General features: G+C 38.0%; 1 protein-coding gene across 1 annotated transcript in view; it reads right to left on the minus strand.

The window, feature by feature from the left end:
• The window catches only part of ddc (dopa decarboxylase), a 47883-nt gene that overhangs the window by 11163 nt on the left and 17580 nt on the right, over window positions 1–19140 (minus strand). Inside the window, exons 5-10 of the mRNA XM_061950950.1 lie at window positions 18087–18221; window positions 16629–16772; window positions 16289–16355; window positions 15880–15974; window positions 8217–8284; window positions 6158–6234 (exon numbers count right to left, since the gene is read on the minus strand). Of these exons, the coding sequence (XP_061806934.1) occupies window positions 6158–6234; window positions 8217–8284; window positions 15880–15974; window positions 16289–16355; window positions 16629–16772; window positions 18087–18221 (586 nt within the window). The remainder of the gene's footprint in view (window positions 1–6157; window positions 6235–8216; window positions 8285–15879; window positions 15975–16288; window positions 16356–16628; window positions 16773–18086; window positions 18222–19140) is intronic.

The raw sequence follows: 19140 nt of genomic DNA on the forward strand, positions 1-19140 counted from the left end.
TACCACAAATTTGGGTATCAATCCGATACCAAGTAGTCACAGGATCATACATTGGTCATATTTAAAGTCCTCATGTGATCAGAGACATATTTCCTGAGTTTATAAACATACTATTAATTTAAAAAAAACAAAAAAAGATTTTGTGATGCTAAAAAATATCGATGTAATCATAGTAGTATCGACTAGATACGCTCTTGTACTTGGTATCATTACAGTGGATGTAAGGTGTAGATCTATCAATGGCGTTTGTTTACATTGTGACGCCTGTGAACTACGGTGTGTAGTGAAGCATGTTTAGCTATTCCTCGTCTTGCAGGGACGATACTTGTGAGAAACGTACTTTATTTGTCACCATGGAGGCGAAGATTAGTGATTTAGAAGTAGCTACAACACTGCAGACTGCGGATGGACTTTAGCCGCTAGCTAGCTAGCCATGTCTTAAAGCACCTCTTCCTGAGGGCGTTTCAGTGTTATAACTTCACCTTTATCGTTAGTTTTTAAGCCAAAATGCGTCCGTTCTCCATTTTCTGTAAACCAGCAATGACACGACGTGACGACGACTGGGGATAGGGGACCGGTACTTTTTAGAGGCGGTATAGTACTGAATATGATTCATTAGTATCGCGGTATTATACTACTACCGGTATACTGCACAACCCTAGTAGAGAGGAATCCAAGATGGAGAGTAGAACAGTTCTTTACTGGTCAAATGCACTTACAAATACACTCCTCAAACGGGAGGTAACAAAAGGCGACAGTGCAAGAAGGAGAATACAAATTGGCACCGTGGCAAAATTAAAACTGCTAGATACAAAAAAAATGTACTAAACTCGAGTAGAGTTGCAAGACGTGCTAGAGACAACAACACCAAGCCGGATGGCACTGGGAGTGGCCAAGATAGCATTAACCCTAGTAACTGCAGAGAAGTCACCAGGCATGGAGGGCCACGCAGGGAGTGGACTCGCCAAGTGCCATCCAGCTGACAAGATGCTGCTTAAAAAGGACAAGGGCAAATTTGATGCAGCTGGCCGTGTCCCACAACTCCGCCCACAAGGAGAACACAAGAACAGAGGAGGGGGAGAAATGCAGTAAATAACAAAAGATAAACTGCACAAATGGAAGTGAACTGAAAATACAAACCACAAGGTGGCAGCAAGTGGAGACAAAATGTTGTTGTTTTTTATCTCAGGTAATGTGAATGTATCATTAATAGTAGGGTGTCTTAGAATAGTCGTTGATTCGATTCGGAGGAGTCTGATTCGACGGAGTCTGATTCGACGGAGTCTGATTCGACTATCAACCTTTCAGTTGACTCATTAACTTTTTACCCCACTCCTCCTTCCCACGGTGCAACTTAAGTAGAATGGAACCTTCATTTATAAATGTGTTTTCCCGGATAAAGCTATACAGTAGCTAGTAGTGTTCCAAAGAAGTATCATGTCACTTGTAATAGTTAACACAGGCTGGAGGGGGAGTGTTTTAAAGGGGAAGTGCACATTGTCTATCATTCACAATGTAAGACAAGCAAATGTTTGTTTTACTTTTTCTTCTAACCATAAATAAACGCTTGCAGTCAATGGTCGTCGTTCTATTCTGCCTGTACAGTCCTTTAAAAACCTCCAAAAACCTCCATTAAGTTTTATAAACATGCTGTAAGTGTATATGCAATGTAGTAACAGGCACATTCATAACAACATGTAATATTTACATATTTTGCTCGTTTTAAGCATACAGCGCTGCATTAATTTTACAGACACATCGCAATGTTCGCCTTTCCCTTCAACTACAATTTTTAATCATGGCAGAGACATCTCGAGGCATGTTTTAAAGCACTGCGCTGTGCTTCCGTGATTAAAGCGTCATCTTTATCGTTAGTTTTGAAACCCAAATACAGTACTTCCACATTGCGTTTCACACACCCTCTTTATTAACGAGTAGAAATGCAGTTTTTTTAGCTATTCTTCTTCTCCACACAGCTTCTGCTTGTATGCGCTCTGTGTGTGCATGTTGACACATTCAACATGCGCCTCAACTCAGCAACTTCACCGCCGCACGGCAGCATGCAATTTAAAAAAAAAAGTACCGGTATATTTTTAAGGACAGTATAGTACCTGTTTTAATTCATTAATACTGCGGTACTTTGTTAGTACCGGTAAACCGTACAACCTTGCTACGAACATAATAAAACGGCCACTTACTGTACAATGTCTGCTCTCACTAGGATGCCGGCTAATGGGATGTTCATAGCGTACCGCATAGATGAAGAATTAATCATAATCCTCACGAAGGGAAAAAAAAAAAACGTACCGCAAATGAGCATTTTTTCGTGTCTTTCTCGCCATCTCCAGGTCTAAGTTGAATGTCATAGTTGACCACTTCTTGGTTTATGGCCATAACCTTCTTTTATCCAGGTGAGAGGCATTAATTATAATTTAGAATTAACTTTCACCAACTTAGAGGTCGAAGCAGTAGACCACCAGCTTAATATATCAATATAGCAGCATAAGCTAGTTAGCTTTCGGCGCCACTAAAAATAGTTTGTCTGCGTTGGCGCTTATAATAACAATACCACTAATACTTGGTTAATATTCAGGTCACGAAATGTATATAGAGTATTGTTGGCGGTTTTTAGATGTTTTTTTAGAGGGTTTTCTTGGCGCAATAGGGTACTATCATTAGCTGCATTGTTAGCAACCTGGCACTGGCTGTATTTTATGACTTAGAGTGCATAAAAAAAGAAAAACATATGTGTTATCTTCCATGGGGATTGTAAATGATTGGCAACATTATAAAAAAGTGAAGTTTCCCTTTAAGTGAGACACATAACAGAAAGCAAATGAAGCCAGTGTGTGCAATGATTGTACCTGCTGCAAAAGTTTAAAGGCCTACTGAAACCCACTACTACCGACCACGCAGTCTGATAGTTTATATATCAATGATGAAATGTTAACATTGCAACACATGCCAATACGACCTGGTTAGTTTACTAAAGTGCAATTTTAAATTTCGCGTGACATATCCTGCTGAAAACGTCTCGGTATGATAAAGTCAGCGCGTGACGTCGCGGATTGTAGAGGACATTTTGAGACAGCATGGTGGCCAGCTATTAAGTCGTCTGTTTCATCGCAAAATTCCACAGTATTCTGGACATCTGTGTTGGTGAATCTTTTGCAATTTATTCAATGAACAATGGAGACAGCAAAGAAGAAAGCCGTCGGAGGGAAGCAATGTATTGCGGCCGACTTCAGCAACACAAACACGGCCGGTGTTTCATTGTTTACATTCCCGAAAGATGACAGTCAATCTTTATCATTGGCCTGTGGAGAACTGGGACAACAGAGACTCTTACCAGGAGGACTTTGAGTTGGATACGCCGACACGGTAGCGTGAGTACGCTTCCAAACATTTGATCGCTTGCCCGTACGTGCGTGCCGCTATGTGCATGTCACGCACGTAACTTTGGGGAAATATATGTGCTGTATGAACTTTGGGGAGGTGAACGGTACTTTGGGCTGTGGGATTGAGTGTGTTGTGCAGGTGTTTGAGTTGTATTGGCAGTTTAAAAGGGAGGGGGGAGGTGTTTGTTATGCAGGATTAATTTGTAGCATATTAAATAGAAGCCTGGTTGTGTTGTGGCTAATAGAGTATATATATATATGTCTTGTGTTTATTTACTGTTTTAGTCATTCCCAGCTGAATATCAGGTCCCACCCGCCTCTCACAGCATCTTCCCCATCTGAATCGCTCCCACTGCCCTCTAGTCCTTCACTCTCACTTTCCTCATCCACAAATCTTTCATCGTTGCTCAAATTAATGGGGAAATCGTCGCTTTCTCGGTCCGAATCGCTCTCGCTGCTGGTGGCCATGATTGTAAACAATGTGCAGATGTGAGGAGCTCCACAACCTGTGACGTCACGCTACTCGTCTGTTACTTCCGGTAGAGGCAAGGCTTTTTTTATCAGCGACCAAAAGTTGCGAACTTTATCGTCGATGTTCTCTACTAAATCCTTTCAGCAAAAATATGGCAATATCGCGAAATTATCAAGTATGACACATAGAATGGACCTGCTATCCCCGTTTAAATAAGAAAATCGCATTTCAGTAGGCCTTTGAATTAAGTTCAAGTGAGCAAGTTCAAAGCGCTTAAAATATAACTTTGTAACGGACGAGAGTGAAACATGTAAGGCCTTGAAAGTGAACAGTAACCATCCATTCCTCCCCCTACCTCCTGCCAGATAACATTCACTGATTGACAAGGTAGTGGATTTTGTTGTTATTTTTTAACTTGACAATCACATTTTGTCCTTAAGTATTATGTGTCTGTTTGATGTGTAGCTTTATGTTCTTTTTAATAACTTTCAAAGGAGTTTCTGACAAGAGCTTTTTTTTTTTTTTTACAATGGCAGATATGTATTCATTTTTGTAACATTTGTTTTCATATCTTATTTCAAACCAAAGAGAGGGAATACTCTGGTTTTGCCAGATCATTAACAAACTGTTAGTATCCACAACTCACATTTTGTATTACAATTGTTTGTTCATCTGCATCTCCAATTTTAATCGTATTGAGTTGAGGAAGCAGGACAATACAAGAATAAGTATTTCTGACAAGCGGTAGACAATGAATGGATGTATGCCTTTTTTAGTTGGTGACATGTTGTGTTGCAGGTGTAGTCATCCCACACCCACGATATTGTCCAGTGATCACAAAAGCCACAAGCTACCAGCTCATCCCTGCAAGATGAAGGCCCGTGTTTAGCACTGCTAATAAGCACTTATTAGATTGGAGGGTCCAGATTGAGTGAGTGAGGCTTTTGTAAGGTGCCTAAGTGTGCCGGGTGGTGGGCTCACGGCTTTCTGTCCGAATGCTCATCTGTCAGACAAATTACAGTACAAAGCTCCAGGAGCACATATCTATATATATATATATATATATATATTTATATATATATATATATGTATATATATATATTTCAATGTTTATTTATCAATCAATGTTTATTTATATATCCCTAAATAACAAGTGTCTCAAAGGGCTGCACAAGCCACAACGACATCCTCGGTACAAAGCCCACATAAGGGCAAGGAAAAACTCACCCCAGTGGGACGTCGATGTGAATGACTATGAGAAACCTTGGAGAGGACCGCATATGTGGGTAACCCCCGCCCCCTCTAGGGGAGACCGAATGCAATGGATGTCGAGTGGGTCTGACATAATATTGTGAGAGTCCAGTCCATAGTGGATCCAACATAATAGTAAGAGTCCAGTCCATAGTGGGGCCAGCAGGACACCATCCCGAGCGGAGACGGGTCAGCAGCGCAGAGATGTTCCCAGTATATATATATATATATATATATATGTATGTATATATATATATATATATATATATATATATATATTTATATGTATGTATGTATGTATATATATATATATATATATATATATACAGTACAGGCCAAACGTTTGGACACACCTTCTCCTCATTCAATGCGTTTTCTTTATTTCATGACTATTTACATTGTAGATTGTCACTGAAGGCATCAAAACTATGAATGAACACATGTGGAGTTATGTACTTAACACAAAAAAGGTGAAATAACTGAAAACATGTTTTGTATTCTAGTTTCTTCAAAATAGCCACCCTTTGCTCTGATTACTGCTTTGCACACTCTTGGCATTCTCTCGATGAGCTTCAAGAAAACCTGTGAAGTAAAAACCATTTCAAGTGACTACATCTTGAAGCTCATCAAGAGAGTGCGAAAAAATAATCAGAGCAAAGGGTGGCTATTTTGAAGAAACTAGAATATAAAACATGTTTTCAGTTTTTTCACCTTTGTTTTGTTAAGTACATAACTCCACATGTGTTCATTCATAGTTTTGATGCCTTCAGTGACAATCTACAATGTAAATATTCATAAAAATAAAGAAAACGCAGTAAATGAGAAGGTGTGTCCAAACTTTTGGCCTATACAGTATATATTTATATACATACACATATATATTGTGTGTGTATATATATATATATATATATACATATATTACAGTATATAGATATGATATCAGAACTCAATCCAATGGGTGTCAACATGACTGTGTTATGACTTAGAAGAATATTGATTATTATGTGATATTGTAGTTTAGGCAAACTGATGCTACCTGACTCCTGGTTCTCATGTTTTAGGTAAAGTGGTTCCACCTTGAAGGCGCCAATCATGTCCTGTCTCTTCTTCACCCTGTTAAATATAGTTGACAAGCAGAATAGACATAGAGATATATATTAATAAAGCATGGTTTATTTCAGCAGTGGCGCAAATTTCAATAAACACTGGGGAACATTTCCTTACTGTTGTTTAAATTTCCCACTGTATTATCATAACGTTTAGTTTTTTCAATAGCTATCCATTTATCCATATTCTATAACCTTTATCCTTATTAGTGTCACATGTTAGCTGAAGCCTGATGCAGCTGACTTTTGCCGCCAGGCGGAGTTACACGCAGGACGGGTCAGCAACCAATCACAGGACACATATAGACAAACAACTATTTACCCTCACATTCACACTTATGGACAATTTAGAGTCTCCCAAAAACTTAGCAACACACAAACTCCACAATTAGTTCTCTCGGGGTGAACTTTGCTAAAAGCTGTTTGCATTAGTTTTTAATTACAGTAGTACCTTAACTTAAGAGTGCCCCAACTTTAGAGTATTTTGAGATAAGAGCTTTCCTTTGGCTAATAATTATGCTTCGAGTTAAAAGCAAAAATCTGAGGCTCAAACATCCCCGCCATTAGTTGGCGTAGCAAATGTCACAGTGAACCTTGTAAGATCTGCCCAAAATATCTGGCCTTACTTGTATCACTACTAGTCTGCATCATACTGAAGCAGAATGAGTCCAACGCCAGCCAATAATGTTAAAATAATATCTAAACGGTGGACATCTATCCATGAAATTTGGAAAAGCTGCTGATGGTGTGTTTGATGGAGCTGGAAGAAGACACCGTAGAAGTCCACTCTCCAATATACATGTTGTACATTAGTATTACATTACTTCATAAAACTACAGTAGTTATTCGCACTACATTCGGTTGTATTATTTTCAACGTTTGTTTTTCTTTTGAAAAGGCATGTCACATGTTAGAACTGTGCTGTTTTGGTGGGCCAAGCACCAGATAAATGTATTTCCATTAATTTCAACAAGCGACGTTGATTTGAGATACAAGGGTTTTGAGTTGAGAGCATCGTCACAGAACCATTTAAGCCGGTAAGTTGAGGTACTACTGTAATACGTCACTGAAACGCCTCATACTTTGACTACACGTCATTCAATTTTGCAGTTTTTCTGTGTGTTCTTTCAGTAGCCACTTTGGCTGTCACAAAGAGGTATTACATTTATTACTGTAAGTTTGTGTACTTGGCTGTGTTTCCATTTTATGGAACATGTGATGGCTGAGCCATATTTCCTTCATGTGTAGAACCGGCAGAAAAACATGAAAGGCTGAGTTCTAATTTTATAGTGTTAACAACTGAGGTGTTGATAGAGTTCATCCTTATTGTGTGCTCAGGAGGAGTTTATGTAATTTGTATGATAGTCGCTTTTGAGAACAAATACAAGTAGAAATACAGAAGGTGCTTTGCTTTTTATTGTTATACGGTAATGCATACTTGCCCACCCTCCCGGATTCTCCGGGAGACTCCCGAAATTCAGCGCCTCTCCCGAAAACCTCCCGGGACAAATTTTCTCCCGAAAATCTCCCGAAATTCAGGCGGACCTGAGTGACGTGTCGACAGCCTGTTTTCACGTCCGCTTTCCCACAATATAATCAGCGTGCCTGCCCAATGACGTTATAACTGTAGAATGATCGAGGGCGAGTTTTTGGTTTCTTATGTGGGTTTATTGTTAGGCAGTTTCATTAACGTCCTCCCAGCGCGGCAACAACACACAACAACAGCTGTCACGTTTTCGTCTACCGTAAAGCAGTTTGTCTGCCGTAAACAGCAATGTTGTGACACTCTTAAACAGGACAATACTGCCATCTACTGTACATGCATATGTGACAATAACATCTACGGCTTTTAGAGAGTGCAGTGCACAACTGCGCACACAACAAGGAGACTAAGCAGAATGCATCATCAGAGAGGGTGTTCGGAGGTCCCAAGGTTGGCAAGTATGCGGTAATGTTTGGATACTGAATGTGGTCACTTGAACTTCTTACCACATGGTAGAGCAGTCAAAGTTGACCAAAAGCCATTTGTGTGCGTTCATGTTGAAAGAGTCTGCAAACTGTAACAGAAAAAAAAGACATTTGTCAATGCAAAATGTAATTAAATAACCCCAAAATTATGAAAATGTCATATTTTAAAAGTGTTTGCATCGTTATTTTTAAAAATAACACCATCAACCAATTTGCAGCGTAAAACCCCTGAAACGTCCCTAGCAACGCATTACAGGCAGTTTGTCCAAGTAGTGTTACCGCCACACAGGGACGTCATTTAGGGGGGGCTGCACTTTTTGCAAAGGCTGTTTTGGCCCCTTGCACTTTTTATCGGCCAAAAATAATGCTACGCTATTTTGAATGGAAACAAGTCAAGCACTAGCACCAAGAGGAAAAATGGACGCTCACGTTGAAGCCTGTTTGCCTTTAGGCCGCCTACAAGCTCACTATTGGTTCCATGGTGCTGACGTTTCTTGCAAACGTGACATCGCAACAGCAGGGGTGCTACGATTCGTCCACAGTGACGACAATAATTAATATTTGTCGCCGAAAATAGTCAGTGACGTTTATGTTTTTCTGGATAGAAACAAAAATGCGTGAGTCAACAATAACAGCAAGAGAAAAATGGCCGCGGCCCCAGGTAACAACACCACATGGGAAAAAACAAAAGTATGGAAACATTTCATCCTAAACACGTCAACGACACAAATAACTTGCTAGTTTTGCGAAGCAGACCTTACTTTTCATGGCAGTGCATCTATGGTGCAAACAAACAGAAGAAGTCTGAAGCTAAAGTCATAGAGAAGTTTCTTAAGCACAAAAATTATGACTAAAGTGGTGAAGCTGTATTTTCATTTGCACTTTAATTAATTTCAGAAAAATATGTTATTATTTCTTATATTATTAATTTAGTTAGAATGTGTTTATTTTGGCGCTGCGTAATTTATTTTTCTTCAGTTTTTATGAGTCTCTTCTTTTGCAGCAGCAATTTGATTAGTATTTATTTTTCTAAATAGCCGAACCTAAGCCTTGATAATAATCTTTGTGATTAACACATGCTTTCCTATTATTTGTCATGGTTGTAAATTGTAAGTAGGTTAGATATAATTATTGAATATCATTAAAATGAGTACAGTAAGATAAACAATTCAGTGTTACGTGGACTCCGAGGTCAAAAAGGTTAAAAACACACTTGCTCTAGTCATCCAGAGATGGAAGAAACTTAATTTATTTTCCACCTTAGTGGTGAGGATTAGTATCTTAAAAGCGGCTTTTAGACATATTCAGAAATGTAACTGTGTCTTCCTGAGCGTGCGTCCCTTTTGAAGGAATCGTTCACGCAAGTACAATCTTTAGCCATGTAAACACTGGCACACACCTGCGGTAAAGATCGGCTGGACTCGGCAGCTCATCAGCCGATCAGTAAAGAAAGGCAAATATCGACCTTGATTTGATCTCATGATGGGGTTCGGACACTTCTGATTACTGGTCAACAATCGTACTGTATATTATGGGATGGTTGAGACTAGGGATGTCCGATAATGGCTTTTTTGCCGATATCCGATATTCCGATATTGTCCAACTCTTAATTACCGATACCGATATCAACCGATACCGATATATACAGTCGTGGAATTAACACATTATTATGCCTAATTTGGACAACCAAGTATGGTGAAGATAAGGTCCTTTTTAAAAAAATTAATAAAATAAAATAAGATAAATAAATTACATTTTCTTGAATTAAAAAAAGAAAGTAAAACAATATAAAAACAGTTACATAGAAACTAGTAATTAATGAAAATGAGTCAAATTAACTGTTAGTACTATTAGTGGACCAGCAGCACGCACAATCATATGTGCTTACGGACTGTATCCCTTGCAGACTGTATTGATATATATTGATAACCAGAATATTAATAACAGAAAGAAAGAACCCTTTTGTGTGAATGAGTGTGAATGAGTGAGGGGGAATGGGGTAGGGAGGTTTTTTGGGTTGATGCACTAATTGTAAGTGAATCTTGTGTTTTTTATGTTGATTAATAAAATATAAAAAAATAAAAAATAAAAAGAACGATACCGATAATAAAAAAAACGATACCGATCATTTCCGATATTACATTTTAAAGCATTTATCGGCCTGCCGATATTATCGGACATCTCGAGTTGAGACCTTTCAAATGTCTCATTGAAGTTAGCTGCTGATTTGTTTTTCATTCATCATCAAACTGGGAAAAGTGCCAAAGCAACAACACTCTAACTAAGCTACATACTGTATGACATGACAACCTTTGCACCAACAGACTTCATTGTGCAGACTAAAGAAGGCAATATATCATATCTGCTTCCAGTCGCCTATCTTTCGTAATATCCTTTTCTCCACCTGCACCCATCACAATAAGAGATGGCATAACAGGAAACAATGTTGTCATACCACCTGATGCCGGCTTGTGCATCACCCCTGGCAACCATCTATCATCTATCCTGCTGCACTCTCATCCAAAGGGGCTCTTTATATGGCCTGTACCTTTAAATACAGCTTGTTTGTGCCATGAAGTGCATGTATTCGTCCAGCTTGGGCATGTTCTCTGTTGTTTGAACGCGTGTGTCTAATATAGACTGATATATAAAGGTCTAACGCCGCCTCAGGAAATTACTCTGGCCTTATCTCTGCATCTGTGCACAGATGGGTAGCAGCAGCCTCAAAAAGCAGACACGAAGCCGTTACAGCCGATTCCTATTACTCACTCTTACGCGCCTCCTACTTGACATTAACGCCACGCCGTTTTCAAACAGGAACAAAGCATCAGGATATAGCCGGTCACGATATATGCAATTAAGTGTTTCCTTTCATAAATGTGATGAGTGATATTTCATGCAGATCAGTAGCAACACATTCATGAACATATATGCACAATGAGGAACACTTCAGGGTTTCCATAAAAAACTATTCCACACATTTTTGCAGCATAACATTTGAAAAATATATGTATGCACTATGCAGTAGGGTTGCACAACATAGGTGATATGAATGACATAAATGACCATACAGCTTTTAATGGTATCGTGATGATGCATGTTTATGACACATTCTGGATGTGTCCTACAAATTTGACAGCGCAATGTAATGTCTTTGCTAGCGGCTAATGACCCTCCACAGTGCAAAGCCACTTTCGAGTCAGTAATCCTCGCCTCCATGGCAGCAAATTAAACTTACAAGTGCCATTAACACTGGAGGACGAGGAATAGCTAAACATGCTACATTACTGTACATACTGTAGGTGGATATGCGAACCACAAGCTCGAGCCCTTAAATGTAAACAAAGGTGGGCGGATTGATACAAATATTGACAGTAACAATACCAAGTATTATATCATTTTATGGTTAATACTAAAATGGTTACATCAACATTTTTAACTATCAATAAATATTTTGTAGTTTTTGTTATTGTTTACAAACCCAGGAAATAAGTCCCTGGACACAGGATGGCTTTAAAGGCAAACATGATTTAAGTCAGAGCCAATTAGGGATGATACTCGAAACCGATTTTCCCGGTTGTTCGATAAGAAAAGAACCGAGTCCTCGGACTCGAATCCCTTTTTAAGAACCGATCCCTGGACACAGGATGGCTTTAAAGGCAAACATGATTTAAGTCAGAGCCAATTAGGGATGATACTCGAAACCGATTTTCCCGGTTGTTCGATAAGAAAAGAACCGAGTCCTCGGACTCGAATCCCTTTTTAAGAACCGGTACCCGTTATCGAGACCACTATAGTAAAGAAAAAGAGTTGGTTCTTTATTCAAATCCCTGGGAACGAATCCCGTCCCGACCAGAAATGCTCCGTGTGACATCACAAAAATGACGTCACGTAGCTCAGTCATTAGGCGCAGATAGGGAAAGCAGGAAAAACAATGGACCGGAAAAAGCGCTCCAAGGTGTAATAAAGTTCAAAACAAAAGGTATAATCCAATGAATAACTTTACTGAGAGATTTGAGCAGGGTACAAACACATGACGAACACTTTTACGACCAACCGGAAACATAACAACCAGGCTAGCAAAGCACCTCCTTTACGGCAGCTGTCGCAACGTTCTTAAAGCAACCGCAGCACATACATATTTTTTAACTTTTGTTTTAATTTCCTTGTAAACAAAACAAAATCACACTGTATATGCGTTGTCAGTCTAATTATAAATAATGCAGACGAGGCGTGTTGGCTGAGTTCTTGACGTTTACTTTCACAGCGTGCTCATAACCTCATTCTTAGCTGCCAGGTAGCGACATGCAACAACACTTTTCGGGGCTACCGCGCATGCTCGTCACTCCCATTGCATGCTAGGTAGTGTAGTTGTTATATTCCCTAGCTCATAACATCACATCTTTCCCCCTATAAAGAAATATGGTTAATTCAATAAAGTGTATTTCTTTTTTTAGCTTTAACTTTAAATTTTTTAGCATTGTAACCACATTTGCAAACAACTTTTCTCTTCATAGAATTTTCTTTCAATAAAGAAATAAAGTGCAAAAATGTCAAAGCATCATAAAAAACCTGTATGTCAAATAGCAGCAGAAGTGCACTTTTTGGAGAGCTGTATTATTTTCAGTTTTGTGCCCAAGGGACTGATTTTATTTAAAACTATATTATTATTTATACACCTATAGTGATCACAGAGACAGGTTGTTTTTGTGTTACTGTATATATTTGTTTTTCTGAAAAATCCCACTTAATATACTTTGGGTAACAACAGTCAATATTAATTTATTTTATTTTATTTTTTTAGGGGGGTAACAGTCAATATTTATTTATTTATTAGATTTTATTTTTTTCTTATATAATAAAAGTGAGCTTTTGTCAAACCAAATATTGTGTGTTTTTTTCCATATACAACAACCTATCTGGACTCGATAAGAGAATCTATAAGGAATCGGTTCGATAAGAGGATTCGATAATAGGCTCGAACTAGATAATTTCTTATCAAACATCATCCTAAGGGGCAATAGAAGGAATTATTTAAATTTTAGATTGCTATTGTTACACCACCCTCCTGTGTTTTTGTCTGATTATAATTGTGATCAAAAATGTAATATTCAATGATCTAGAAAATTTGAAGTACCAGCGTTAGTATGACCATTACTGTGCCTGTAATTACTTGGTATTGGATCGATACTTGAATTTGTAGTATCGGCCAAAACTGTGATAAACTATCCAAACAACAAAATAAAAACAGGAGTGTAGATAAAACCAGAAAATAACCAACTATTAACAGGAAATTAGCAAGTACATTAATACTAGTTTTGAGAAAGTAATGGAACCAAAAATTATGCAATATTTACCACATTAATAAGCAGCAAAATTAGTAGCCTTTGTAACATGTTTTGAAATGTTTATTTTATCATTTATATACCCAAGAATATATTGTGATATACAGTATATCGTTATCGCAGGAGGCTGTTATATAAATTGCAATTATACTTCCCCATCAATGTCAATCAAAACTGGGCATTATTATCGTGGTAAAAGCAAACTTTCCCACATAGCTATTGTATTTATTTTAGTGGTTCTCAAACTTTTTTCACCAAGTATTGGCTTGCGCAAGAGGTCAGAGTGTGGCTGTGTCCCTAAGCCCAGGTCAGTTACCAGAAATTAATTATAAAATTAAATCCATTTGATTTGTTTTGTCTTCCTGGTATCTTATTTTGAAAGAATCCCCACTTCTGCCCATGTCTCACACTATTGCACTTGATTGAGCCTCTCCCATCATTGCCCATGGTTACTGTATCCTAGCAAGCCAGTCCTTGGGCTCAATATATATATATATATATATATATATATATATATATATATATATATATATATATATATATATATATACATACCTGCCAACTACTCCGGTTTTCCCGTAATTCGTACGGTTTTCATCAACCTATTCCGGGTTACGGTTGCAGTGATAAAAAATACGGTTTTTCATTAATTAAAAAAAAAAAAAGGGTGAAAACTACGCGAATTGCACCTTGTGCAGACAAGATTTTTCGATCGGACACGGAGGAATTAGCGATGTAAAAGACCACATTGGGACAAAAAAACACAAGTCTAATGCCGTTGCTAGCGATACAAGTGGAAAACTTTCAACGTTTTTCGTCGCCCAAACAGATTCTTTGGATGTGATAAATGCCGAAGTTTTATTTACGGAGGCAATAATTGAGCATGGATTTCCAATCGCACTGGCTGATCACATGGGACAGTTAAATGTTTGTAATGCAACCTTTAAAAATCATTACGCGGTGATCGCGGTCCCAAAAACAAACTTTTCTTGCATGATAATGTCCAGAAAAATTCGCTTTATATTACTATAGAGTCCTTTTAACAAATGAGTTTGATGGTTTATCACAAACCTTAAATGAAAGAAGTCCTTTGTTTTCCTGCACGTGCATGCGCTTTGGCCTTGCTTCGTGTTTGGTGCGCAATCCTGTCGGCTGTATTTCACAGCACGACATACTGTTAAAAGTGTTTATACTATTTATGCTTTCAAGTCCAAGTTGAAGAAATCTTGTTAAATGTTGACAGCATAACTACCAAAATACAGAAGTATGTCCTTAATATTTTTGCAGTGCTATTTCTGTTGAAAAGTTCAAATGATTACATTAGAGATGTGATGTGCCACTTTTCAAGTGTCTGATGGCTTAAATTAATTTTCATTAATTTTTCCTATTTTGAATTCTTTTGAAAGGCTTACAAAAAAACTACATTTGAATTGTAATTCCATGCTATTGACAGGACTATTAATTTTAATGAAGTTAGCTTACCATGTTTACAGTATGATAATTGTGATAGAAATGTGAATTTTAGGCACAGAATATTTTTTACAATTGAACAAGGCAGTAGATTACAAGCTTGGACAGAAAGTTAATAATGACACCAATTTTTTTTTTAATGGAATTGTTTAGTACTGTTTTACCATTTGTTTACTGTAAAAAGTGTTTATACTGTTTATACTTTCAATTAACAAATTGAAGTCTTGTGAAAGGTTGACAGGATAACTGGCATTAACTGTCAAAATAATTTCAAACTATTGAAGTTAGCTTACAGAATAAACATGCCAATCAACCCATATGATTTTTGCTGTAATATTTTTGTTTTGAAAAGTCACTGTGACTGATAGAAAAGTGATGGTTTTAGCAACATTTTAACCTGTCTGAATGCTAATAATCATTTTGCGTCGGGGGGCGAAGCCCTGAACCCTCCACCAGGACTTTGTCCTGGACCTACCGGGGCCTGCGGCCCTTGGACCCTGGCTACTAGGTTTTTCTGATTTCAAAAGTTGGCAGGTATGTGTATATATATATATATATATCCATCCATCCATTTTCTACCGCTTATTCCCTTCGGGGTCGCGGGGGGCGCTGGAGCCTATGTCAGCTACAATCGGGCGGAAGGCGGGGTACACCCTGGACAAGTCGCCACCTCACAGATAGACAGACAACATTCACACTGACATTCACATATATATATATATATATATATATATATATATATATATGTATATATATATATGTATATATATATATATATATATATATATATATATATATATATATATATATATATATATATATATTATTGTCATTTACATTATTATTAATAATATTATTTCCTCACATACCTCAACTCCATTCAACAGGGGACGGAATTCAGGACAGATAAATGCACTGCCAGCATACGCAGCGTCAATATGCATCCACATGTTTTCCTTATTACCTGCATCAGTCAAAAATAACAAGGTTATTGATCATCTGCAAATCATAATATAGTACCACAAGTATAATATCACAGGATATTGCTACGCCTGCACAATCCAATTTGATCTGGTGCAAAAACTGCAGCTTTAAACGATGATGATCGTTTAAAAGTGCTATATAAATATATACAACAATTAAATTAGAGGAATACCTCCCAAACACAAATGCTGAGCATCACTATCTTTGTGGAGGCAGATACATATTTAATAATGAATAGCTTGTGCAGACGTAGAAAATGTGTTGCATGAGGCTAATTAACAAAAAGGAACTTACATATGGGCCCCAGCTCAGTGATGTGGTCGAAAGCACACGATGGAGTCGTGCCAAGTGTTGCACAGAACTAAAAGAAAAGCATTCATAATTTCACATGCTGGAGCTGAATAGTTTAGATAGGATAATAACATAATTATTCCCAATTATAAATGTAAGACAACTAAACAAGTAAGAGTAATGAAGACACTAATGATGTTTAGTTTTCGCACCCTTTGCAAATACCAATCTAATACATGGTAAGATGCCTGGGGGTGTACATGGTAGGCAGGTGTCAGTGAGTGGTGACCATAAGTATGATATTAGTGGTGTTTGTGTGAGTGTGCATTCTTATCTTCCTTACATAGAAAGGAATGAGTCCCGCTGCTTTGTCCTTCTCCACCATCTTCCTCAGCGTTTCACCTGTGACGGCGTAAGTGCTGTCTGTCGGGACTTTCCTCATCATCACACTTCCAATCAGACCGGCACGCTCCACTGACGAATGAGACTGCACGGGAGGAGACGTGTGTGAGAGGTTTTAAAAGCACGACAATCAGACGTTAAAAACGAAGACAAAAAGTGGTTAAAAACTTGGGTTAGTGTTTTCGCAGCAGAGATCGGGTTGCCTTGTAAAGGTCTGCTGGGCCCTCAGGTGAGGGCCTAACCCAATCACTGCGACCTGGTGCCATTTAACCTGATCACAGCCAGCTACTGTCCAACTGTTGGCCTTTCTCCGTCAGTTGCCGTGGTTACCACAAAAACCTGCCCTAAAATGAAAGCTGAAAGTAAGTACAAAAATACCAGTGCTGGAGAGAGGACCGAGCCGTTTTAAGTCTGGGGCCTTTTAAGAAATGACTAGAAAAATTCACAATGTCACCACGTACAGTATATATTTTGTATTTCTAGTCTAAATATCCAATCAAATTTAATACAAGTCACAATCCCTTGGATATCATTTTTTTTAACAAACTTGCTCTTCTGAGGGAAAAAATACTTCTTTTAGCATCATAAGTTTATTATAAGACACACAATTTCACAATACTAGCAACAATAAGTATAAACAATAACATGTTTTAATTGCTAATTTCCAGATCACTTTTAAGTTTTTAAAGCTTAAATATAATGTGTCATTTCAATAAATCTTATCGTAACAATTTTGACTCGTTCCATTGGCCGATTGTTTGCTCATTACAATCAAAAATAGTTTTTACTATTTTTAGAGGTAAATGGTCGCTCTCTTCGTATAATTTTGTCCATCTTGGTGCGTTGCCTTGGCGGGGATCGAAACTGAAAGTTAACTTGGCGTATGTGTTGATGTCTGTCCCTGTCTTGTTCCGAACCCCCCGTTTTCTTTTTTCATCTTCCTATCCCTCCTAATCCAGTTCGGTTTACACAAAACACCAAATATTTCCAAACATCTAATAAAGTCAAACACAAATGATGCAACAGGAGAAGTATCCCACACCTCTTCTTTGTAAAATAAACCTGATACGGACATATAGATCAACATTCTTATTTGCCGCTGGTCAGGACAGGTTATGAAAAAAAACGTTAACTGTCCTTTGAATGATATTAAATATATCAATGTCATAACTCAATAGTCATTGAAGAAAGAGGTACACTTGATTCTCAAATATTTTGCCCCTGTCTTTGTGAAAATGTAGCCTATTTTTTGGGAAAATGTCCTTTATTTTCAAATGCATTTTTGTGAAGGCAGCATTTATTGATATCCTGTACTGGGTGATATACAGCATATGTGACTACACTTCTGCATTAACATACACAATTTTAAACAAAAGTGTGTGCTCCTCGCAGTGCTTACTTGCTCTGATGTGTATGCCACCAGTTGGGAGAGAATGTCCGACTCCGACTTTTCCGGGTTAATGGACTGGACTCGACGGATGGCTTTACAGCGGGCAGCGAGCAAAGACATGAGGGTCGCCTCGCTGGCTGTGCCCTGTCAGTGAATGAGAAGGTCAACATGAAACAGTGTTCTATTGTCTTGGATCATACAGCTAAATTACAAAAGCAAAACTTAGACTTAGACAAACTTTATTGATCCACAACAGTAGCTCAGTTTCAAAGGATGGAAAGGGTAAGGGTGGAAAGGATAATGCAGGTATTAAGTAGACTAAAAATTAACCATATTAGCATTTTAAAATATAACATATATGTAATATTTAAATATTTTATATACAGTGTATAATATATACTGATATATTATATTATTATTTTATATTTTTATATAATATATACAATATATAACCCAATATACCTAATATAGATTTGCAGTCAAAACCTATTTTAGATGCAAAACACACTAAAACACAAGCATTATGTCTTAATAAGTCAGGTTTGTAATGCTGCATGTCTCCATTGATGGACTTAATGTAAGAGGAAATTGCTTTATTTAGCATGCATGGCGCTTGTTAGCAATACAGGAAACACTCTTGGAGGCTGCATAATGATGTCAAGCGTGCATTACTGCCAGACAAGGCAATAAAAAAAATCATTCAATCAACCCAAAACCATCAGGCAGCATTGACTAATAGTGTTATTTATTTGTACACAAACATAACAGATAAATATAGACCGGGTCCAAACATAAAGGGTTTACCTATAAAATCGGCGAGCTGCATACTTGCCAACCCTCCCGGATTTTACGGGAGACTCCCGAAATTCAGCGCCTCTCCCGAAAACCTCCCGGGACAAATTTTCTCCCGAAAATCTCCCGAAATTCAGGCGGAGCTGGAGGCCACGCCCCCTCCAGCTCCATGCGGACCTGAGTCCGCTTTCCCACAATATAAACAACGTGCCTGCCCAATCATTATAACTGTAGAATGATCGAGGGCGAGTTCTTGGTTTCTTATGTGGGT

This window comes from Nerophis lumbriciformis, linkage group LG04, assembly GCF_033978685.3.
Source record: "Nerophis lumbriciformis linkage group LG04, RoL_Nlum_v2.1, whole genome shotgun sequence".
Taxonomy (NCBI): domain Eukaryota; kingdom Metazoa; phylum Chordata; class Actinopteri; order Syngnathiformes; family Syngnathidae; genus Nerophis; species Nerophis lumbriciformis.